The following is a 25748-nucleotide window of genomic DNA, read 5'->3' as shown; positions in this document are numbered from 1 at the left end:
AACCGAGATAATATTTAGATTCACATTCCAAACCAAGCAAATATTGTTTTGAGGTCAAGTTATCCAGTTTAGTTATTTACACTGATCAAATTAGCTGAATGATCAATAAATCACTGGTTATGTGTTCTGACCTATTATGTGCCTATTTTGATGAACAAGTGATTGAACCATTGTATATAAGAATTATTTTCCAGATAATTGAGCCATTGGTCTGTTGTAAATCTGATCATTATATACTGAGACTAGTCAAGCAGCCAGACCCAAAACATCGTGCCAGTCAATGACCTTTGCTTCACTTCTGTACTTCCAGTAATAGTTGTGTAGCCTATGTGATCAATTGGTGTAGCATGTGGCTATTTTTGATAGAGGGTGTGCATGTGTGTGTGTGTGTGTGTGTGTATGTGTGTGCGTCATCTAGGCAGAATTAAGTCAGGAATCTGAGTAGGAGTAAGAGTAGTAAAAGGTGCTCATTTGGTTGTGGCCACTCTTAATACCAAAATTCTCAATGTTAGTCACCTAGCATCCTCAAAATCCAGGTTCCTAACCAGTCATGCCCCGCTCTGGGCTCCTGCCTCATTGCTTGACATGCTTCAGCCACAAGGGCTTTTATTTCCATAAATCTGCCAAGGTACTTTTGCCCCTGCCAGTTTTGGTCTAGTTCAAAACTCCTCTTTCGGGTCTCACCTTAAATGCCTCTTCTTCAGAGGAGGTTTTCTAGATTCCATATTCCAAACTAACTCCACTCGCATTAATAATTTGATAACATTCTGTAAACTTTATGACATATATCAGTTAGTAAAAGTATCTCTAGGTAACTTTTATTTAATGTCTGTTCCCTACACACACACGATTGTTGTTGGTTCTGTAAGAACACAGACTGGGTCTGTTTTGTCCATTGCTATCTACCTGGTGCCTAGCACAGTGCATAAGTATTTCTTGAATAAATAAATGATTCTAACAGGGATCTTTAACTTACGACAACCTAAGGAATCATTGAGAATTACTTAAGCTGTTTTCTACAGTGAAAATTATATCTTATGTGGGTCACATAAGGTCATATTCCCAAGGCTGTTTTCATCTCCAGATCATCCACTCTAAGGAAATGAAGATCGTCTTTTACCAGAGTGCTTAACAGGGAAGAGTCTATTCTGTTTTGGATCTTCCACTATAAAGGCTGGTTGGACCTGGGTTTCTATCATGTTGGGGGGCCCTATGGTGTAGTGGTTAAGAGCCCAGTCTTTTAATTTTGCATTTGAATCCAGGGTCTTCCATTTCTGGTAGTGTGATACTGAACAATCACTTAGCTTTCTGGAGTGTCTGTAAACTCAGGTTAATAATACTTACCTCAAATGATTTTGTGAGAGTTAAATGAAGTACGGCATGTAAAGTGCTTACCTCTATGCCTGGTACATGGCAAATAATAAATGGTAGCTATTTGTCACTATTTTATTATTGAAGTCAGGGTCATTTTTATAATCTGACGTTGTGTTTATAGCCTTTTTGGCTGCCATGTTCTTTCTATGGCTCTGTATTCTTCAATTCTTTGACATTATGGGCAAGGTGCTATAATTTTCCCTGAAGCAACAGACTAAACAAGCTATTTTACACAAACATGGCTACTTCTGCACTTGCAGTGCAGCATTATCAAACATTCTTCCAGGTCACGAGGACCTCATATTATTTCCCCGTAATTTCATGAGGTTGCTTTGAAATTACAGAAAAGTATTTTAGCACACTTAAGATGTTGTACATCCATAAAACTTTCTTTTTAACAGTTGTGTGTATTTTAAAATTATTTTTCCTTTGAAGTTTTTACTTCCCTTGTCCTCTGTGTCTTATTACCCTCTTGTTTATCCAGCTTATCTGGTGCCCCTTTTTCTATATTATGTGCTGACTTATAATCTTCATTCTACCTATTAAATTATAGCTATTTCTCAAGATTCTTTCCTCAAATAGATTTTCTCCTCTCACTACTTAATTCCTCAGGAACCTCGTCCATTTCCAAAGTTTCATCTACCAGCCATCATCTTAGCAGATGGTTTCCAAGCGGTTGTCTCCAGCCTTGGCCACTTTTCTCAACTGCCACTTACATTTTCAATCATTTGTGGAACCCCTCCACTAAGTTTCTCATTAGCAGCTTAAAGGCCCAAACTAAGTCCTCATTTTTCTCTGCAAAATTTCCCCCAACCACCATAAATGCACCTTCCTGAAATTAGTTTTGACATTTGCCATATCATTTGGGTCTGAAAGTTTAAAGTCAACTCTAATTACTTTTTCTTCCTCTACCATTATTTGTGTTACAAGTAATAGTTTCTTTCTCCATTCACTTATTCGTTCGTTCATCCATGTAATCAGTATTTATCAAATGGCTACAATGTTCCAGTCAATGTGCTATGTGCAAGAAATAGAGTGAAGAACAAAAAGCTTACAGGTACAAGTATTAATGGAGGTTATTGTCTGGTGGAAGAAGACAGACATTAATCACATTATTATATCAATGTATAATTAACTTACATTTTGAGAAGTGCTATGAAGGGAAGAACCCAAGAGTTTGGATGTGATCTAGTCTGGAGGATCATGGAAGGCTTCCCAATGTTTGAACTAGATTCTGAAGGAAGAATAGGAGTTAAGTAGGGAAAGAGAAAAAGGATCATACTCCAGGCATGTGCAGAAGGAAAGCACTATCCTTACTATTCCGCCACACTGTCTTTCACTTTCTCAGAGAACAAAAAAGAGAAATGAAACAAAATTTGAGTTACGTAAGGAGTAAGCCATACAAGTGTTGAATATGATGATTTTAGATTTTAAACTAAAAACAGTGAAAAGGCATTGTGGATTTTTTGCAGAGAAATGGCATGATTATATTTATGTTTCGAAAATATCACTGTGGCTTCCAGGTGGAGAACAGATTGTGAGAGAGCAAAAGGAGCCTTTGTGTGGTCACTAAGTGGGCTTTGCAAGAGTTGAAACAAAAGATGATGGTAGTTTGAACCAAAATTGTTGTGGTAGAGATCTAAAGAATCAGCTTGAGTAGATAAATATGTAGGAGGTAAAATGTATTGGACTTGGTGATGGATTGCATGTGGGGGTGAAGGTAGAATGTGGCAATGAAGACACTCCCTGGATTTGGTTCTTTCAACAGATGCAAAGTACATTAGTCCATTCTCATACTGCTATGAAGACATACCTGAGACTGGGTAATTTATGAAGAAAAGAGGATTAATCAACTAGTGGTTCTGCAGGCTGTGCAGGCTTCTGCTTCTGGGGAGGCCTCAGGAAACTTACAATCATGGCAGAAGGCAAAGGGGAAGCAAGCACATCTTCACATGGATGGCAGGAGAGAGAAAGAGAAAGGGGAGGTGTTACAGACTTTCAAACAACCAGATCTCATGAGAACTCTATCATAAGAACAGCAAAGGAGAAGTCTGCCCCCAAGATTCAATCACCTCCCATCAGGCCCCTCCTCCAACACTGGAAATTACAATTCAACATGAGATTTGGGTGGGGACAAAGAGCCAAACCATATTATTCCTCCCCTGGGCCCTGACAAATCTCATCTCCTTCTCACATTTCAAAGCACAATCATACCTTCCCAACAGTCTCCCGAAGTCCATAGTCTCACCTGAGACAAGGCAAGTCCCTTCCACCTATAAGCCTGTCAAATAAAAAACAAGTTAGTTATTTTTAAGATACAGTGGAGGTACAGGAATTGGATAAATGTTGCCATTCCAAAATGGAGTAATTGGCCAAAACACAAAGGGTCTATAGGCCCCACACAAGTCCCAAATCCAGCAGGGCACTCAGGATCTAATGCCAATTTTGTATCATGACTGATAGCACAACTTTGGAAACAACCTATATATCCACCAATAAGGGATTATTGAATAAATTATTGTTCATTCGTATAAAAATTATTTATTTGCTCTTATTTTATTTTGTGGGTATATAGTAGGTGTACAAATTTATGAGGTACATGAGAAGTTTTGATATGGGCATGCAACGTGAAATAAGCCCATTGTGGAGAATGGAGTAGCTATCCCCTTAAGCATTTATCCTTTGAGTTACAAACAATACGATTATACTTTTAAGTAATTTTAAAATGTACAATTAAGTTATTATTAACTATAGTCACCATATCAGGTTGTCAAACACTAGGTCTTATTCATTCTTTGTATTTTTTATTTTTGGTATCTATTAACCATCCCTCACCTCTCTCCCAGCTCCCCACTACCCTTCCCAGCCTCTGGCAACCATCCTTCTACTCTCTGTGTCCATGACTTCAATTGTTTTCATTTTTAGATTCCACAAATAAGTGATAACATGTGATGTTTGTCTTTCTGTGACTGCCTTATTTTACTTAACATAATCCATCCATGTTGTTCCAAATGACTGGGTCTCATTCTTTTTAATGGCTGAATAGTACTGCATTGTGTATATGTTCCACATTTTCTTCACCCATTCATCAGTTGATGGACACTTACATTGCTCCCAAATCGTAGCTATTGTAAAGAGTGCTGCAACAAACATAGGAGTGCAGATATCTCTATGATGTACTGATTTCCTTCCTTTGGGGTATATACCCAGCAATGGAATTGCTGGATCGTATGGTAGCTCAATTTTTAGTTTCTCAGTAGCCTGCAAACTGTTCTCCATAGTGGCTATACTAATTTGCATTCCCACCAACAGTGTACAAGGGTTCCCTTTTCTCTACATCCTTACCAGCATTTGTTATTGCCTGTCTTTTGGATATAAGCCATTTTAACTGGAGTGAGATGCTATCTCATTATAATTTTGATTTGTATTTCTCTGATGATCAGTGATGTTGAGCACCTTTTCATATGCCTGTTTGCCATTTGTAAGTCTTCTTCTGAGAAATGTCTATTCAAATATTTTCCTTATTTTTTGGTTGGGTTATTTGATTTCTTCCTATAGAGTTGTTTGAGCTCCTTAGGTATTCTAGTTATTAATCCCTTGTCAGATAGGTAGTTTGCAGATTTTTTATCCCATTCTATGAGTTATCTCTTCACTTTATTGATTGTTTTTTCTGTGCAGAAGCTTAACTTGATGTGATCCCATTTGTCCATTTTTGCTTTAGTTGCCTGTGCTTGTGGGGTATTGTTCAAGAAATCTTTGCCAAGACCAGTGTCCTGGAGATTTTCCCATTGTTAGTCTTGTAGCAGTTTTATAGTTTGAGGTCTTAGATTTAAGTGTTTAATCCATTTTTATTTCATTTTTGTATATGGCAAGAGATAGGGGTTTAGCTTCATTCTTCTGCATATGGATATCCAGTTTCCCCAACACCATTTATTGAAGAGATTCCCTTTTACCTGGTGTATGTTATTGGCACCTTTGTTAAAAATGAGTTCACTGAGTTATCTGAGTTTGTTTCTGGGTTCTCTAGTCTGTCACATTAGTCTATGTGTCTGCTTTTATGCCAGTAACAGCTCTGTAGTATAATTTGAAGTCAGATAATGTGACTCCTCTGGTTTTGTTCTTTTGGCATAGGATGCCTTTGGTGATTCTGGGTCTTTTGTGATTCCATATAAATTTTAGGATAGTTTTTCTTTTATTTCTGTGAAAAATGTCATTGCATTGAATCTGTAGATTGCTTTGTGTAGTATGGACAATTTAATAATATTGATTCTTCCATTCCATGAACATGGAATATCCTTTCATGTTTTGTGTCCTTTTCAATTTTTTCCATCAATTTTACAGTTTTCTTTGTAAAGATCTTTCACTTCTTTGGTTAATTCTTAGATATTTAATTTTAAGTGTCTACTGTAAATGGGATTACTTTTTTATATCTTTTTCACATTGTTCACTGTTCACATATAAAAATGCTACAGATTTTTGTATGTTAATTTTGTATTCTGCAACTTTACTGAATTTTTTGTATCAGTTCTAATAGGTTTTTATGTGTGGAGTCTTTAAGTATTTATAAATATAATATAATATTATCTGCAAATAAGGATAATTTGACATTTTTCTTTCCAATTTGGAGGTCCTTTATATCTTTCTCTTGTCTGATCACTCTAGCTGGGACTTCAAGTACTATGTTAAATAACAGTGGTAACGGTGGGCATCTTTGTCATGTTCCAGATCCTAGAGGAAAGTTTCAGTTTCTCCCCATTCAGTATAATACTAGCTGTGGGTCTATAGTATATGGCTTTTATTATTAGGTATGTTCCTTCTATCCTCTGTTTTCTTCGGGTTTTTATCATGAAGGGATGTTGAATTTTTCAAATGCTTTTTTAGCATCTATTGAAATGATCATATGGTTCTAATCCTTCATCCTGTTGATATATCACATTGATTGATTTGTGTATGTCAAATCATCCTTGCATCCCAGGGATGAATCCCACTTGTCATGATGAATGATCTTTCTAATGTATTGTCTAATTCAGTTTCCAAGTATTTTATTGAGGATTTTTGCATTGATATACACCAGAGATATTTGCACGCAGTTTTTTTTTTTTTTTTTTTTTTTTTTTAATGTCCTTGTAATGTGTAATACTGGCCTTGTAGAAAGAGTTTGGAGTATTTCCTCCTCCTCTATTTTTTGAAATAATTTGAGTAGGATTAATATTGGTTCTCCAATGTTTGGTAGAATCCATTAGTGAAGCTATCAAGTCCTAGGCTTTTCTTTACTGGGGGGCTTTTTGTTACAGTTTCTATCTCATTACTTGTTATTGGTCTTTTTAGATTTGGGAGTTTTTCCTGGTTCAACATTAGTAGTTAGTATGTATCTAATAATTTTTACATTTCTTCTAGATTTTCCAATTTATTGGTTTATAGTTTCTTATAGTAGCCACTGTAGCAGGATGAGCCACAGACAAAACTCCTCGGACACTGAGTTAAAGAAGGAAGGGGTTTATTTGGCTGGGAGCATCAGCAAGACTCTTGTCTCAAGAGCCAAGCTCCACGAGTGAGCAATTCCTGTCCCTTTTTAGTGCTCACAGTTCTAAGGGGGTGCACATGAGAGGGTCATGATCGACTGAGTAAGCAGGGGGTACGTGACTGGGGGCTGCATGCACCAGTAATTAGATCAGAACAAAACAGGATGGGGATTTTCACAGTGCTTTTCTATACAATGTCTGTGATCTATCGATAGCATAACCGATTAGGTTAGGGGTCGATCTTTAAGTACCAGGCCCAGGGTGTGGCACCAGGCTGTCTGCCTGTGGATTTCATTTCTGCCTTTTAGTTTTTACTTCTTCTTTCTTTGGAGGCAGAAATTGGGCATAAGACAATATGAGGGGTGGTCTCCTCCCTCCACTAAAGACCCTTTAAGTTTCTGCAGAATCAGTCGTAATGTCTCCTTTTTCATTTCTGATTTTACTTATTTGGATCTTTTGTCTTTTTTTCTTAGTATGGCTAAACATTTGTTAATTTTGTGTAACATTTTTCAAAGCCAAATTTTTGTTTCATTGATTTTTCGTATTTGTTTTTCATATCAATTTTATTTATTTCTGCTCTATTCTTTTTTTTTTTCTACAAAATTTGGGTTTGGTGCTCTTGCTTCTCTGTTTCTTTAAGATTCATCATTAGATTGTTTATTTGAAGTTTTTCTCTTTTTTGATGTAGGCACTTATAACTATTAACTTCTCTCTTAGTACTGCTTTTGCAGTATCCCATAGGTTTGGGTATGTTGTGTTTCCATTATCATTTGTTTCAAGAAATTTTTTCATTTTCTTCTTAATTTGTTCATTGAACCACTCATCATTCAGGAACATATTGCTTAATTTCCATATATTTGTATAGTTTCCAAAATTCCTTTTGTTATGAATTTCTAGTTTTATTCCATTGTGGTCAGGGAAGATGCTCGAAATTATTTCAATTTTTTTTTATGTTTTAATGCTTGCTATATGAGTTTTTTGTTGTTGTTGTTGTTGTTTTTTGTCTGTTCTTGAGAATGATCCATGTGTTGAGGAAAAGAATATGTATTCTACAGCCATTAGATTAAATGTTCTATAAATATCTAATAGGTCCATTTGGTATATATGTAGGCTTGTTATATGTAGTTTTTTATGGTCTATTCTTGAGAATGAGCCATGTGTTGAGGAAAAGAATATGTATTCTACAGCCATTAGATTAAATGTTCTATAAATATCTAACAGGTCCACTTGGTCTATAGTATAGATTAAGTCTGATGTTTCTTTGTTGATTTTCTGTCTGAAAGATCAGCCCAGTGCTGAAAGTGGGGTGTTGAAGTCTCCAGGTATTATTGTATCGGGGCCTCTCTCTTTAGCTCTAATAACATTTTCTTTATTTATCTGGGTGCTCCCATGTTGGGTGCATGTATATTAAAATTGTTATATTATTTTGCTGAATTGACCCCTTTATCACTGTATAGTCTCTTACAGTTTTTGTCTTGAAATCTATTTTTTCTGATATAAGATATAGCAACTCCTACTACTTTTTTGGTTTCCATTAGTGTGGAATATCTTTTTACATCCCTTAATTTTCAATCTGTGTGTCTTTACAGGTGAAGTGTGTTTTTTACAGCCAGCTGATCAATGGGTCTTGTTTCTTCATCCATTCAGCCAGTCTATGTCTTTTGATTGGAGAGTTAATGTATTCACATTCAATGTTATTGATAAGTAAGGACTTACTCCTGCCATTTTTGTTATTTATTTTCTGGTTGTTTTATGGTCTTGTCTTCCTTCCTTCCTTCTTTCTTTCCTTTTTGTGTTCCTTTAGTGAAGGCAGTTTTCTCTGGTGATATGATTTAGTTTCTTCCTTTTTATTTTTTTGTATATTCATTGTATTTTTTTTTTTTGTTTGAGTTTACCATTAGGTTTGCAAATAGTATCTTATAACCTATTATTTTAACCTGATGAGAACTTAACTCTCTTTGCATAAACATACAAGCAAAAAGAAAACTAATAAAAAACTTAATGTCTTAATTTATCCCCCCACTTTTTAACTTTTTTTTCTATCTTATTGTACTATGTCTTGAAAAGTTGTTGTAGCTGTTATTTTTCATTGATTCATTGCTAAGTCTTTCTACTTAGGCTAAGAGTAGTTTACATACCACAGTTACGGTGTTATCTGTGTATTTCTGTGTATTTACTGTTACAAGTGAGTTTTGTACCTTACATGATTATTTATCATTCATCAATGTCCTTTTCTTTCTGATTGACATACTCTCTTTAGCATTTCTTACAGAATAGGTCTGATCTTGATGAAATACCTCAGTTTTTGTTTGTCTGGGAAAGTCTTTGTTCCTTTGTTTGTTTGTTTGTTTGTTTGTTTGTTTTTGAGACAGACTCTCACTCTGTTGCCCAGGCTAGAATGCAGTGGTGTGATCTCAGCTCACTGCAACCTCTGCCTCCCAGGTTCAAGTGATTCTTGTGCCTCAGCCTCTCAAGTAGCTGGGATTACAGCGTGCACCACCACACCCAGCTAATTTTTGTGTTTTCAGTAGAGACAAAATTTTGCCATGTTGGCCAGGCTGGTCTCGAACACCTGGCCTCAAGTGATCCATCTGCCTCAGCCTCCCAAAATGCTGAGATTACAGGCATGAGCCACCACTCCTGGCCTCTCCTTCATGTTTGAAGGATATTTTTGTCAGATATACTATTCTAGGTTAAAAGATTTTTTTCCTTCAGTTCTATAAATATGTCATGCCACTCTTTCCTAGCCTTTAAGATTTCCACTGAAAAGTCTGCTGGCAGATGTATTGGAACTCTATTGTATGTGATTTGTTTATTTTCTCTTGTTGCTTTTAGAATCTTTTCTTTATTTTTAACCTTTGGGGCTTTGATTATTAAGTACCTTGAGGTAGTCTTTTTGGGTTAAATCTACTTGGTGTTCTAAACCTTCTTGTACTTCGATATTGATATCTTTCTCTATGTTTGGGAAATTCTCTGTTACTATGTCTTTGCATAAACTTTCTATCCCTATCTCTTTTTCTATCTCCTCTTTAAGGCCAATAACTCTTAGATTTGCCCATTCACGGCTTTGTTTTTAGATCCTGTAGGTGTACTTCATTGTTTTTTTTTTTTTTTCTTTTTTCTGTTGTCTCCTCTCTCCATGTATTTTCAAATAGCCTGTTTCCAAGCTCACTAGTTCTTTCTTCTGCTTCATCAATTCTGCTATTAAAGAAATCTGATGAATTCTTCAGGATGTCAATTGCATTTTTCAGCTCCAGAATTTCTGCTTGATTCTTTTTAATTATTTCAATCTCTCTGTTAAATTTATCTAATATAATTCTGAATTCCTTCTCTGTGTTATCTTGAATTTCTTTATGTTTCCTCAACACAGTTATTTTGAATTCTCTGTCTGGAACTGTTTTTCTAGGATTGGTGCCTGATTTCTTATTTAGTTCATTTGGTGAAGTCATAGTTTCCTGGATAGTGTCGATGCTAGTAGATGTTCTTTGGGCATTGAAGAGTTAGGTATTTAGGTAGTCTTCACTGTGTGGGCTTATTTGTAGCCGTCCTTCTTGGGAAGGCTTTGCAGATATTTGAAAGGACTTGGGTATTGTGATCTAAGCTGAATCTGCTTTAGGGGCACCCCAATCCCTGTAACGCTGCGGTACTTGCAGACTCACAGAGGCACCACCTTGATGGTCTTGAACAGGATCTGGAAAAATTCTCTGGATTACCAAGCAGAGACTTGTCCTTTTCCCTTAATTTCTCCCAAACATATAGGATCTCTCTCCATTCTAAGCCACCTAAAGCTGGGGGATAGAGTGACAAGCACCCCTGTGGCCACTACCACTATGACTGTGCTGGGTGAGACCTAAAGCCAGCACAGCACTGGGTCTCACCCAAGGCCTGCCTGTTGCAGCCACTCCATGGCTACTGCCTATGTTCACTGAAGGCCCTGGGACTTTACAACAAGCAGGTGGCAAAGCCAACCAGGCCTGTTTTCTTCCGTTTAGGGCAGTGAGGTCGCCCAGTTCCCAGGTGGGTCCAGAAGTGCCATCTGTCAGTTGGGTACTAGAGTAAAAAACCTTAGAAGTCTACCTGGTGTTCTGTTGTATTGAGGCTGAGCTGGCACTCAAACCACAAAATACAGTTCTTCCTTCCCATTTCCAAAAGCAGAGCAGCCTTACCTCATAGCCACCACCACCTCAGGCCAAGAGGGGTACTGCCAGATTTCTGTCAATGTTCCCTTAAGGCCCAGGGTCTCTTAAGTCAGCTTGTCATGAATGCTGCCTGGCCTGGGACTCACCCTTAAAGGCAGTGGGCTCCCCCTCTGGCACAAGGCAGGTCCAGAAATGCTATCCAAGAGTCCAGTCCTGGATCTGGGCACCCCGAGAGTACACTTGGTGCTCTGCTCCTCTGTGGCCATGCTGATACCTAAGGTGCAAGACAAAGTCCCCTTTACTTTTCCCTCTGCTTTTCTCAAGCAGAAGGAGTTTTGCCCTGTAGCTACCACACAATAATAAAATAAATGTACATAACCGCTTTAAAAAATTAGAAAACTTTTTAATTACTCATATGAAATATCTCTAAAGCCTGTTGCTAAATAGAAAAGGCAAAGTGCAGAACAGCATATGTAATGTGTAGTCACTTGTGTACAAATAAAAGAAAGAAAAAATACACATAAATGTATACATTTGCTTGATGGGCATGTAAACAATCCCTGGCAGGATACACAGGAAAGTGTTAACAACTGGTTGCTGAATCTAAGAGGTAACTTTTCTCTGCTTTTTTTTTTTTTATACTTTTAACTGTATGATTGTTTTACCTAGATCTTAAAAAATGCAATTTAAATTTAAAAGAAACAAAAGTAATTGCTAGCTAGCTGAACATAAAATTCCAGCAAAATGATGGATGATTTATGTCCAAAAATTGCAGATATGTGAAAAATTATAAATGTCAGTTAAGAAAATTATGTTTCTGAAGCCTTTCTGATTGGTCAGTGGAATTTAATTTTGAACCCTTTTCGTCTCTTTCCTGGATGAGCCTCCTTTGCCTCACCCCCAGCCTCTCCACTGTACACACACAGTTGGTTCTCCATACAGCAACCAATGCGATCCTTTAATAAATGGAAGCCAAATGAGGTTTCTCTTCTGATTTAAAACACTCCTGTGACTCTGCATCTACTCAGAATAAAAATCAAAATCCTTACAATGGATATTTGGTGTTCCCTGAACCTGAAGTACTCTTCTCGCAGATATCTACCTGGTTAACTCCCTTACTTCATTCAGGTCTCTGTGAAAATGCCCTCTCAACAGAGTTACCTTGATACTTAAAATGGCACATTACACCGTAGTCTACCCCTTACTTGTCTTTATTTTTTATAGCACTATATAACATATTCATAGGTGTATCACTTATCTGTTAATACTAATATATATATAAATTTATAATTTCTTATCTATGTCCCCATATTAGAACACAAGTTTCAATAGACCTGTATTCCACAACACTTAGAATAATGCCTAGAATATAATACGTGTTCGATAGATATTTGTTGCATTAAAGAATGGATGGACCCTCAGTGTTACGTTCCTCCTTTTAGAATGTTTTTTTCCCTCTGCTATATATATATATATATATATATATATATATATATACACACACACACACACACACAAACCTACATATATATATACACATGCCATATACATGCCATATGTACACATATACATGCCGTATACCTATATATGTTATTCACTTTTGTTATCCTCTACACAAGATTATAAGCTCCTAGAAGTCACAAACCATGTCTTCTGAAACACCTATTACATGATACATAATAAAACATTGCTAAATTGAGTTGAATTAAAACAATTCACAGTGATGATACCATATATGTATGACTTTTGTTATGACTACTGTTGGTGAGTAGAACTTTTAGACAATATCACACAGAATCAGAAAGTGGAAACCCACTAGCATTTGCTGATTATATTAAAATATTTCAGATTTTATCAGTGAATCAAAGTTATAGATATTATTATTTTTGTTTTGCCTCCAGCAGACCAATCTCTTATATGTGAGGAAGATTGACCCAATTAATTTTGAATGAAAACTTCTAGTTTAATCTGGAACTTCAGTATAGAAACAACCTTAGCATGACTCAGATGAGCTAAGTGACTACTAAAGATGTGTTTTCATTATTTTCTCTTAGTTATATTGTGTTTTGAGGGTATCTGTTATTAGTCTTCACATTTACATATTCTACTTAATTTTTAATTATAAGATGTCTTCTAGGTTTAGTAATTGGTTTAGGGTTTTGGAGAATGAATTTTACAAAAACCTGTTTTGTGAAACAGGTTTTCAAATGAGTAATGATAAGTAAATAACATATTAAACATCTATAAAATATTATTAATGCTATTCTTCAACCAATTCTCAGAGTATTGAACTTTCAAAGTTACTTTGCCACTTTCATCTACTTTAAGGATACTGTTTGTCAAACAAAAGGAGACACAATGCAAATTCTAATTTTAGATTTATTTTGTATTATTTATGTAAATTTCCTTAATGTGGAAATCAAAGTAAGTGTAATACCTTCTGGACTGATTAAAAATTAATGTGTGGAAGCCTGGGAGCCTAATTTAAAAGACCATCAGAAGGCTTGAATCAGTTAGCTATAGAGTCACAGCTTTAATGCATAAACTTGAATTATATTGCATTACTTATCATTGAGTAACAAAAATTGCCCTTATGAAGCACACAATGGCAGTCTGTTTTCCCGCTGAAAGATAGCAACACTCTCAAACACATTAGCAACTTGGGATATAACTGTGAAAACACTATAAACTCTGAAATATCCTCCTTTATATGTCAAGGTAGCTGAGAATTATCAACTAAGATTTCCCAGTTTAATATAAGATGTGAAATTAATTTGAGAGAGATGGGTGATTTCTATTTTTAAATACTTTTGGGAAAATCATAAAATAAATAATTCAAAAATAGTAAGTAGTTATTAACAAATTATAATATTATAATATTTTGTGTCATATTATAAAATAAAAGATGGCCAGGCATGGTGTTGCACACCCGAAATCTCAGCAATTTGGGAGGGCAAGGCGGTAGGATCACTTGAGACCAGGAGTTTAAGGCCAGCCTGAGCAATATACCAAGACGTCACCTCTCCAAAAAATTTTTAAAAACTAGCCAGGAATGGTGGCATGTACCTGTAGTCCCAGCTACTTGGGAGGCTAAAGCAGGAGGACAGTGTGAGCCCAGGAGTTTGAGGTTGCAGCAAGCTATGATGGCCCCTCTGCACTGCAAGCTGGGTGACAGAGTGAGACCCTGTCTCTAAATAAATAAATAAGCAAATGAAAAATAAAAGATATTATCCATGTGTTTTATTAAATCTCTAAAGTTCAGAACTTCTAAAAGATGAGGTCCCTATATACATAATTCTTTGAGAAAATTAGATATTTTTACAAATTATAATGGTTCCCGTTATTTCATATTTAAAATTATGTTAGTAGACAGAGAACTCATTTTCTCACTCTGGTATAACAAAGAATATAGTTTATCAAGTGCATTATTCATGAAGTTTGTGATTTGCCTCCTCTTATGATTTGAGAGAGTGGCTAAAGGCATGCTTTGCCAGGTTTCATTTACTTCATGTGGCCTCCCTTAAACTCTAGTGCATATACTAAGAGTTTACATATACATTTACCATTAAATTGACTCAGATATTGATACCAATCCAGAAGGTGAAGTAAATATACCTTTTAGAAATTCTAAAATTGTTATATAATTTAAATGGAGAGTTAAGCAGTCTTGCTTTCTTAAGCAAGATATTTCTTGATGAATTCTTAAATAAATTGTGATGATGTTAAATTGTGACATTAAATAAAAATCATTTTATTACTCATTACCTATGTTGAAAAATTCATATAAACCTACTTCCATTAGGTTGGTGAGAGAAACATCTTTTTCAAACTAAAATCTCTAAAATGTACAGTATTCATTCATAGAATTAAGGAACTACTCATCTAAGATTAACTTTACCTTGGTAAATATATAATAAACTTATTTATAAAAGAAGATAATTTTAAATTATGGCCTGATTTGAAATACAGGAGAGAACTAGAGGAGAGAGAGAGCGCAGAACTGAACAAATGAAAAGATTTGTGTTCAGATCACAGTTGATACAGCCAAGCTTAAATAATTGTCTCTCTTATGCCCTGTGCTACTCACCCCTAAACTAGTAACATAGAGTGTCAGTGAATATCCAGGGGAAGAAATGTAGATTGCTGGGAATCATCTAAAATTAATAATCTGCCTTCCAGTAATTGAACTATAAAACTTGGAAAATGAGATAAAATTTTATTCACTTGAAACTCCATTATAAGAAATCATTTTATTTATTTTTTAAAAGCACTTTTTTTTTTACTATATTCCAGCTGATTTTTAACTCAAACTGCAGCATCTTTCTAATTCATCATGTAAATTCTGTCATAGTTATTTGGTCCATTTAACTTCTGTATATTTCTGTGTGTAAGTAATTCCACCAGTGAATCATGGGCAAGAAACATGAGCATCAAGACTCTTAGCTGACAAATAAGCACATTTGAAAAATTAATTTCAAGCCCTCTAAAGATCTTAGCATTTTAAGAAATGAATTTTGCCTACATTGAAAAGTTTTGATAATGTGATTGAACATACATGTGTGTGTGTGTGTTTGTGTATGTAATGCTCATATATTCAAATAGTGGTATTTTAAAGCCGCTGTAACGCAAGAACTGTAATTCTATCTTATAATGTTTGAGAGAATCTAAATTGGGCCCAAAGAGAATTAGCAGTCTGGAGTACATATCATTTTCTTCTTAGAAAGCAACCACTTTCACTTTAGTAACGTAGAAATATTTAGAGTTGATGGGGGTTTTTACATGTATATTATAAAGTCAGTAAATATAGAATGTCATAGGTACGACTCTGGCCTGGCACAACCCAGAACATACTACTAATGTTGAAATATATGTGAATAGTGCCCTGCAGAGTTATGTAATGTGATGGCCCTAGACAGGCCATAGCAACTGGTAGTGTTTCACTAGATACAAATTAGCAATTAGCAAAGACATTGTCTTTTTGAGCTAAAAGGCTCGTAATAGTTATAATTTTGTCTGGACTTTGTTTTCAAGAGATCCCAATAGATGAGAATTGAATGAAGTGAATATCAAAGCCCATAGTATGTCATTACTGATATCGCAGGCCTTACAATTGCAAACATCAGCAGAAAATCTTACTAGCAATCTTTGGATAAGTAAGCCTTTCTCTTGGGTATAGCTTATACTTCCTGTATTGTACCTTTGTCTCTGAGAGTGTGTGATCTTATGAATGCAACAAGTATATGCCAAAAGCATTGTAATAGTAAAACCAGTTTTATCTTGAAACAATGATTTAAGTAATTAGTTAACTATTACTCAGTAAACTTTAGTTTCTTAGTATGTTTATAGCATTTTAAGCATCTTGCTTTTGTCTCAAATAATTATTAAAGATTCAATATAAATAACTTAATTAATTTAATGTAGGATTGTAGTTTAGAGCAGAGGATAAAATTTGTGATGTAAGAGCAGCATCTTATATCATAATCATTTTCTATACAAAATGCCTACAAATAGAATATTTGATTTTTAATCGAAAACACTATGATATGTTTCTGTGGTACAGGGAACCATCATTTTCAAGGTAGTACAACGTAGCAACCTTTCCCTGTTGTTCCCTTTATATATCTATTCTAGTGAAACTGAAAAGTGTACGTGCCCAGGAAACACTGTATAATACACAGGACTCAGTGCCCTGGCACATGTTGTTCCCTTTGCCCATAATACCTTCATCTCCATTCTGCCACTCCAGAGCCCTGCCTTGCAGCAGAACTCAGCTCTGATACCCTCTTTTCATGGAGCTTCCTTGATTTCTTCAGTCTGAAGAGATTTACCTCTCCCCTGACTCTCATATTCTTTGTTTCTTGGTACCTCCCATTTTACAATTCTGCCTTCTGCTTTGGATTGTAGTTATTTGTATGCTTGTCTTTTCTTCCAACCACGATTCTGGCAAGTAGGGGTCTTTGTTTTTAATCTTTTACAATACCTAGACCATGGCAGGTACTAAATAATTTTTTGCAGAATAAATCATCAGGTTTCCCCTTTGTTAGTTTAGCCTGTTTTATGGTAGTTCATCTGACATATGTTTTATTTGGCATTTTAGTATATTAGGTTTTCCTGATAATTAGCTGACCTCTGCTATTTCCCTTATAACCCTGCTTAACACATTGAAATCTAAGGTCTCAGGAAAAAAACAGATGCCAGTAGTTTTAATTATGCACTTTCTTTAATTAAGGGAACAGTTCTAATTACTTTTTAAAATGCAAAAAAAAGGTTGGTTCTATTGGTAAATAGATAGGCAAGTACTTTCTCCAGGGCCATTTTCTTTCCCCAGTCACTTTGTGAGTTTGTCCTTGGACTGTATTTTCCATACAAAGTGAGCACAGTTTAATGTCCTCATTCAAGTTCCTAGCCATCTCTCTGAAGTCCAAATTAGAAATAAGGTAAAAATCAGGCTGGGCGCGGTGGCTCTCACTTGTAATCTCAGCACTTTGGGAGGCCGAAGTGGGAGGATCAAGAGGTCAGGAGATAGAGACCAGCCTGGCCAAAAGGGTGAAACCCCGTCTCTACTAAAATACAAAAAATTAGCTGGACATGTTGGCACACGCCTGTAGTCCTAGCTACTCAGGAGGCTGAAGCAGGGGAATCACTTGAACCTGGGGAGGAGAGGTTGTAGTGAGGCCAAGATTGTGCCACCGCACTCCAGCCTGGTGACAGAGCGAGGCTCTGTCTCAAAAAAAAAAAAAAAAAAAAAAAAAAGAAATAAATAAGATAAAAATCAGAAATGAGAACACAGTGAATTTTAGAAGTTTTTGGGTTACATTTTTGTTTTTGAAGCATTAAGTCATCTCATTCTTTATCTTTTTTGTTTGGACCAATGGGTTTCTAAGAAATGTAAAGGATTTGAGAAAGTGAAGAGATTTAGCAACAAAAGTTATTAATGGAAGAAAACATTCCAAGTTGTCATTTCCTATGAAAGCTATTCTTCTATCAGTGGGTGGTCAGGTAATTACCAGAGTGGCCTTCAGAGAAGAACCTATATGCTGATGAATTCTTATGTGAAGGTCAGCGTAGTGGTTTGGGCGACTCTTTCTAATTCTGGCAATTCTTGTGAAGAGGTTTCTTTGTTCACCACCAGTTAGGGGCACAGCAGCACTTTAGGAGGGGAAGCAGAATGCAAGCCATTAGTGCTAGACAAGCATGTGTCTGCTAATTACTCATTGGGTGTAAAATAAGTCAGCTTGGCCCACCTAGTCTCTTAGAAGTGACACAAGAGCCATTGTTGATGGGCTTGACATGTGTTGCCTAGTTCATGGGTTTTGTGGCACCTGTCCTTGTTTCTTTCACTCCTCAAGTAAGAAGGCTCCTAGATAATGAAGTCAGGTTAATCTTTTGCTACTTAACAGTGTCTCAGTTTCACTTGAAGATTTGCCCAGCATTTAGAAGCTGTTGACACTGCCTCAGACACAGTACTAGGGATAGCAAAGTGCCACTACTAAGAATACCACAGGAGAATGGGAAAGATGCCAAATATAAGGAAGTGGCACTTGCCATTCTGTCTTTATTTCACAGTCTTCCACTCCATTTTTCCCAAACAATAGTCAATAGAAGCTAAAAAGCCTTGTTGCACTTTTCTCCCTGGCTCTGAACTCAAAGCAGAAGTGGATCATGGCTATGGAGAGTTTTTTCCATCTTGGCCAGTGAAGTGTCACTTAGCTGGATCCTTATCCCAAGTGTTAATTGACGCTGTTAACTTTTGACACGGATGCCAAGAAATAGTAATGAGGAAATGACACTCTGTTTATCTTGCACTTGGAGGTTTTATTTAGAGAACCATATGTTTCTTTAGCCTAAGGGTACTAAAGTAACGCTGCACTATTTAGTGTACTGCGAAAGATGAGTTTTTAGCAGGTCTCCTGATACCTTGTAGAAATTGTTATATATTTAAAAAGAGGAACTTTTTGTTGTTGTTGTTTGTTTGAGACGAAGTCTCACTCTGTTGCCCAGGTCAGAGTGCAATGGCACAGTCAGGGCTCACTACAGCCTCGACTTTCCAGGCTCAAGCGATCCATCTGCCTCCTCCCCACAAGAAGCTGGGACTACAGGCACGTGCCACCATGTTCAGCTAATTTTTTTGAATTTTGGTAGAAACAAGGTCTCGAGATGTTGCCCAAGCTGGTCTCAAACTCCTAAGCTCAAGCTTTACTCCTTCCTGGGCCTCCCAAAGTGCTGGAGTTTCAGGCACTGCACCTGGCCTAAAAGTGGAACTTTCCTTACTCAACAGAAGGATCAGACCTGGTGTTTAATATTAGCATATTTGTCATGAATTAAGTATGTATTTCCTACTCATAGAAATTTCTATAGAATTGAGTTATAATCCTTCTCTGAGTAATTAAAAGCAGCATGGTATCTTTGTGTATATTTTTACTTCTAATAAAATTATAACGTTAACTTAGTGCAGGTAGGTATATGTATAATGTGGCTATATAATTAAATAGGGATATGCATGTAAGCATTTTATATCTACCATGGCTTCTCCACCCACCTGTGTGACTTTTTATAAGTTATTTAACTTCTCTATGCCCAGTTTCCCATTTGTAAAGTGCTGGCCAGTAATGCCTATTTCATAGGATATTATAAGGATTAAATGAGTTAGAATATGTAATGCATTTAGAATTGTGCCTGAAACAATAAGCTCAGTAATATTAATCATTATTATTATATTACGTTATCAATTTTTAATTTTTATTTGCCTATTTTCTTAATGTATAACTACCAAACTATATTAGTTGGATTCAAACATTCTTGGTTGGTAATAAAGGCCCTAAAATAATGTTACACTTTTCTCCCCCTGTGGGACTTTTTTCCAGCTTGACAGAGAACAACATAAGAAGTCCTTGAGCAAACCAAGCAAGAGCAATGTAAAGTCAATGAAAATCTAAAAAGATATGTATGGAAAGATATTCAGGAAGTTAGGGACTATGTATAGTCAGCACAAGGCTATAGACTTTGGGTGATCTGGGTTATATGCTAGGGAAATCACTAAAATGCCCAAAACCTACCCTTAGAGTACACTACTAGCAAAGCAATGTTTTTTCCCCAACCACCTGCCACCCTACAAGAAATAACACAGCAGAATCAAGGTACACTGAAAAACAGACTGTGGCATGAATCTATCACCAAGCTTCCATTTAAATGGGAGAGCAAATATATGGATATGATGATTAACTCACTGCATGACCCTTAACACTTGTGATTGTATCATCTATAATATTTGGCATGAACAAATTCATAATCATCATTTATGAGCTTAGGATAAAGTAAACTTATCACCCACCAAGATCTGGAAGTAATGTTGGCATTGAAATGGTGCTCACCATCACCAGTTCTGCTGAACTAGCTATGGCTGGATGTCTGAAGATAGCAAAGCAACATGTCCTGGTGAAACAAGCAGGAAAGTCAGAAGAAACACTCCAACAACACACAATAATCAACCTTAGATGGCTTAGTCTAATCATGGCATGTTAGAAGAGTGCTTTGTCTCTGGTAGTTAGTAGTGAAATGGTTCCACTTAAGCAAAGGGCAGAAGGAGGACTGATAATAACCAAGTCTTCAAGAAATCAATGATATTATTATAACAGGGACTTTATTATAGTCATACTCTCCACCAATGATTTTACCAGAAGAATCATATATTCTCTCTGCTGCCTTCCTTTCTGCGTCATCTCTTTTCTCTCATATTCAGTCCAACAAACATGTAATAAATAGCTGTTGCAGAAGTCTTCCCCATTTGGAATTTGTGTGTATCATCAGGCCTCTACTTGAGAATCTCACCTCAGTGGTGACCTCCTCTACATAACTACACATCTAGTTTCCTTGACTCATGTTGATGATGTTCCACCAAGAGGCCCATGTAAGCACCTCTCCAGCCATGGCCCTCGCTGTTCCAGCACTCTAGTGTCAGTCCTTGCCTTAGGCCTGCATCTTCCAACTAGAAATGTACTCTTCTCTACTAGTATATATGGACCCCTTTCCTCAAATCTCAAATCAAAAGTTACCCATTTTAGGAAGTCTTCATGAATACCGCTCCTCTCTGGTCCATTGTTTTGTTGTCCTGTATCGCCCATAGCATGCATCTTTTGCTGTTTTAGCTCACCCTTGTATATGGATAGCTCTCCATTGTACTTGTTACCTCAGGTATGTGTGAAACCTCATTGGACCCTAAGGACAGAGACCGATTCTGTCCACTATCACTTCCAACTACCTACCTACACACACACTTATCACCTGTATTCTGCTTGTTGAGGAGAATGAGTGGATAGGTTCATTTAATCCTCTTCAAACACATACAAGTATATAAAGAAAACTGATGTCTTTTAAAGTCGTTATTTCTTTAGAAATCCTCTAACAAAAGTTCATCTTGCTTTGCATAAGATTTATCATCCATTTCACTTTTATAACTAAGCTAATATACCATTTATGTTTAGTTTTGTTTCTTTTCACTAAATACATGTTTATATTTTTTCAGAGTCTTTTCAAAATTCAATTCAAGTGAATATACTTAGATTCTTTTGTTAACATATATATTAATACTAGATACCAATAAGAGAAAAGCCTTAGTGTTTAGGCAGAGGAGAATTTTCCAAATGTCAGTAAGTTGATTAAATGTTTTCAACGCTTGTTGTAATTTGTTTTTGTGTTTTGTCTTGCTCTTTCTTTTTCCTTTTGATCTAGTACTGAAGTTACCGTTCTACATATGCTTTGTGTATAAATTAATTTAGCACTAACTACTTAGACTTCAGAATCACATCTGAGATCAGAAACAAGGGTTTGTTACTACCTCCTTTGTGGCTTATATTATCCGTTCTTGTAACTGGAGTCATCAAAATGATACATGAAGTGCATGTAGATCTTACCAAAAAATTCAGTGTCATTTTCACTCAGTAGCACCTATTAACAAGTTTCGTCACACCAGTTGGCCTCAGAGCAGAGCCCAGAAGAAAGCAGACACGTGGCAAACAGGATTTTAGTTGAAGGGAAATGACTGTGAAAGGTCATACCCACAGGCATGGGTAGGACACTCAAAGCCGCTGCTGCCAGCCAATGTTTGAAAAGTACCCCCAGTGGGCAATGGTGGGAGGGCACTGAAGACAAGGCTCACTTTCGTCACAGTTTTGCCCTAATCCTTTTGTCCACTCATGTAATGTCTGTTTTTTTAAAGATGCAGGTCCTTTGTATTGTATAGGAGGTTTCGATATGCTATACCCTCTTAGGAACTGGTCTACCATTTCATGAAGTGCCAAAAACATAGTCAGGTACTGAGTTGTAAACGTCTGTGGTGCCTATGATCGAATGTATTTTTTTCCTGCATGATCATCCACTGTGGTGTTTGTAATTAGCAAAAAATGAGCCTGATTTGTTCTCCTTTGTAGAGCCAGGCCGAGGCCCACTACAAAGGAAGTAAACATGCCAAGAAGGTCAAAGCACTAGAGGCAACGAAAAATAAACCCAAAATGGTTTCTTCCAAGGACAGCGCAAAGGCTAATCCCAGCTGCTCCATCACTCCAATCACAGGCAACAACTCTGACAAATCAGGTCAATGACACTTTTTGTTCTTTACATTCTTTGTGTTTCTCCTGTTCACCTGCCCTGACCCCATTTTCCTGCCCTCAGTTGTTGCATGTTACTCTCCATGATTTGTTTTTGTGATATTAATATGTTTTCTTCACGGGAAGGATTATATGTTTGCACGGAACTTAAGCATTTGATACGTTTCCATTCCATGTTATTAAATATATACGTTTAAATATATATGTGTATATGTAAATATATATATGTATATATGCATGAAAATGAGTAGAAACTACTTGATCACAATGTGTTTAGACTAAAATCAGGAAATAGATCTAAAATACCTAGTTTATTACTTCTTTCTATTTATTTTATGTTTGTTTTTTACTATAGACTTTTTTAGTGAAGGACTCCTTAAACTTGTTTACTAATAGATACTTTTATGTTCTCTTACCTCAGTAAAAAGGAATTGAGGAGCCAAAGGGGGGAACTTTCTGAGAGAGTGGCATTACTAAATGAATCTGGAAATGTGCTTAGTAATAAAAGATGATGCTTTTTGAAGATCTTCCAAGTTCCCCTCAAAGTTACAAATGGACTTACATATTTTAAGGGAATGATTTCCAACGTATGAACTGATTAACAGAAGACCTTCATATATAAATGGAAATGGGTTACTAGGTGAAATGCCTCTGAAGAAGAGACTATATTTCATAGTCCCAGTGAATCGGTAGAATCTCTGAGTAGGTTCTTTCAGTGGAAAGAGAAAAAAAATCATTTTTGTAGCATGGATACCATGAAACTGAATGTTTAATAGGCTTCCACACTCTCACATCTGCCCCTCTGCGCCCATGACGGATATGTCATCTTGTTTCAGTGACTCTTTGAAGAACAGTCTCTGTTAAAGGAGACTAAGAGAATATGTCCCTTTCTCTTATGTTTGATGCTGTCTTTAGGGGCCTCCCTTTTGTGGGAAACATTTCTGATTCTCTTCTACTTCTCAAATCATTGGAGAATGTTAGAAGGAGACTTTAGACTGCTTTCCCATGACTTTTGGAGAAGATCCATTACTGTAAAAGGAAGATTCAGAAAACCTGTTCAAACAAAGAGACTATGGAAAAGGGGACCGTTATTGATTAGGCCCTGTAGATGCTGGCTCCAAAAGCCCTTTAGCCTAGAAGGATTGGCTAAGCTAAATTTGTTAATAAAGACTTTTTGTTCTTTGTACAATAGGATCACTAAATCATGTTAACTGATGAACAGATATAGTCATAAATGCCAGATTATTACAGAGCACATCTCCCTCTCTAGAGAACAAAGCCTTCTTACATATATTATGTAATTAGTCTTTAATCAATATCTATCAGGTATAATATCAAATATTATCTCTATTTTTCAAAATTGCAAACTGTGGTGAGATACACAATGTGGCAGTTATTTACTGGAGGCTACCCAGTGTTTGGAAGAGCAGGAGTCTGCTGACTTCTTGCCTGGTTTCGTTTAATGCAGGATATCACCGCCTCTATGGAACAATACTCTGCAAAAGTTTTGTTACCTAAATTATGCTCTTTACGTTCCAGCAAAACATATAAGTAAAATGATAAAACAATGGAGGTTAGTGTCACTTTCAGCTACTAGAACAGTTGGTAGGTACCATACATGTTACAACGTTGCTACTGAGTGAGCTCAGTATTCCACTTAAGTTATATTATTATTTGAAAATTGGGTTGGCTCTAGGGATAACAGTAAAAGTAATGAGCAGAAAATAGTGTCAAAATCAGAAATAGAGATGGAACAATCAGAGAAGAATCCATTTTTTAAAAAAGCAGATAATTAAAGGGAGAAGGAAAAGTGTGGAAGAAGAGAAAAGAAAATAGGGGAAAAAAGTCAAAGATGAGGAGATAAAACCAAGGAAAGAGCAGTACAGAAATAGAATATCCAAATAAAGGGGGCTGGATTATAGTTACAGCATGCCTTATACCTACGAAATGCCCAATTTCAATGAGTATATTTTGAAATAAAGTTTGAGGATTCAAGGCTTTCATTCCAATACTCAAATGTTAGCCGGTGCTCAGTAAAACGAAGACACTTTTTAGCAGTTGTGTTTGCCTACAGAGCATTTGGAAAACACCAGGATAAAGCATACCAGTGGTGTGAACAAGGAACGAGAATTAAGATCTAAAACCCAGGACAGAGGAAGACAAATCTTAACCACAGCATCTCTTCTTCAGTACATATGTGGTGGTCTTTCTTCCTGCATTCTCTGCTTCCTCTGCCACTCTTTTACCCACCTCTTAGTACCTGTAGTCTAACAGTATTGATGTCACCCACTTTGTGACTGTCCAGATTTGGACTAGAAGTAATAGAAACCACCTGTATTTGGAGGTTATCTCATTTTTCATGTTTCCTTACTCAAAATCTGTATAAATTATTTGGTAACTCATTTGCTGGGCCATTACTTTTTGTTTCTCTGTGTTTGGTATAAGTATTAATACTAACAAAAAGTATTTGTTCTATTATACTTATAAAAGCTACACCAAAGTCATTGAAAGATGGCACTTAAAAAAAAAGGAGTGCATTTGCTAAATAGATGCATCTTCTTTTGTCACTGTCAACCATATGTCAGCTTCTAAGTAAGAATTCCCACATGAGTTTTATAGAATTTTCAAGTTGGAAAATTAGAAGCTTTGCCCAGATGGGAAATCTGGTCCAAACGATATAATACCTAATGTATTGTTAACTGCCTGTTTCTAAATCCTTGAAAAGCTCCCACAGCTTTATCAGAGTCATAGATTTTTGTTGATATCTGGCTTTCATTTCATTTAAAATCCTGTTTTAAAAAAACACAAGACACAAAAATCAGTGCTTCACAAAAGGTCTAGGTACAATGTAAGGAGAAAGAGGGTGGGAAGAGGAATAATGACTGTGATAATTGACTGAAATGTTTTATTTCAGACAATGTTGCTTTAAGGAGTCAGACAAAAATTAGAGTAAAAGTCACAGTGAAAATTCATGACTGACTTGCAGATCTCATGAGACTGAAATTCCCCAGCACTGGTCTTTTTCTTCTGAATGAAGAGTTCCTGCCAAGTGGGCTTAAGTAGTATCTGTGATTCTCAGATATTTAAATGAAAAGTGAAAATGTTACTCA

General features: G+C 36.2%; 1 protein-coding gene across 10 annotated transcripts in view; it reads left to right on the top strand.

The window, feature by feature from the left end:
• Window positions 1-25748, top strand: part of ZNF385B (zinc finger protein 385B) — a 416540-nt gene that overhangs the window by 354121 nt on the left and 36671 nt on the right. For all 10 annotated transcript variants that reach the window (XM_002808008.4, XM_028830892.2, XM_077956605.1 and 7 more), the window contains one exon: window positions 22462-22624. In XM_002808008.4, coding sequence (XP_002808054.1) covers window positions 22462-22624 — 163 coding nt within the window. The remainder of the gene's footprint in view (window positions 1-22461; window positions 22625-25748) is intronic.

Source organism: Macaca mulatta, chromosome 12 (genome assembly GCF_049350105.2).
Source record: "Macaca mulatta isolate MMU2019108-1 chromosome 12, T2T-MMU8v2.0, whole genome shotgun sequence".
Classification (NCBI taxonomy): domain Eukaryota; kingdom Metazoa; phylum Chordata; class Mammalia; order Primates; family Cercopithecidae; genus Macaca; species Macaca mulatta.
Note: the sequence above shows the minus strand (reverse complement) of the source record. Positions and strands in the feature narration are given on the sequence as shown.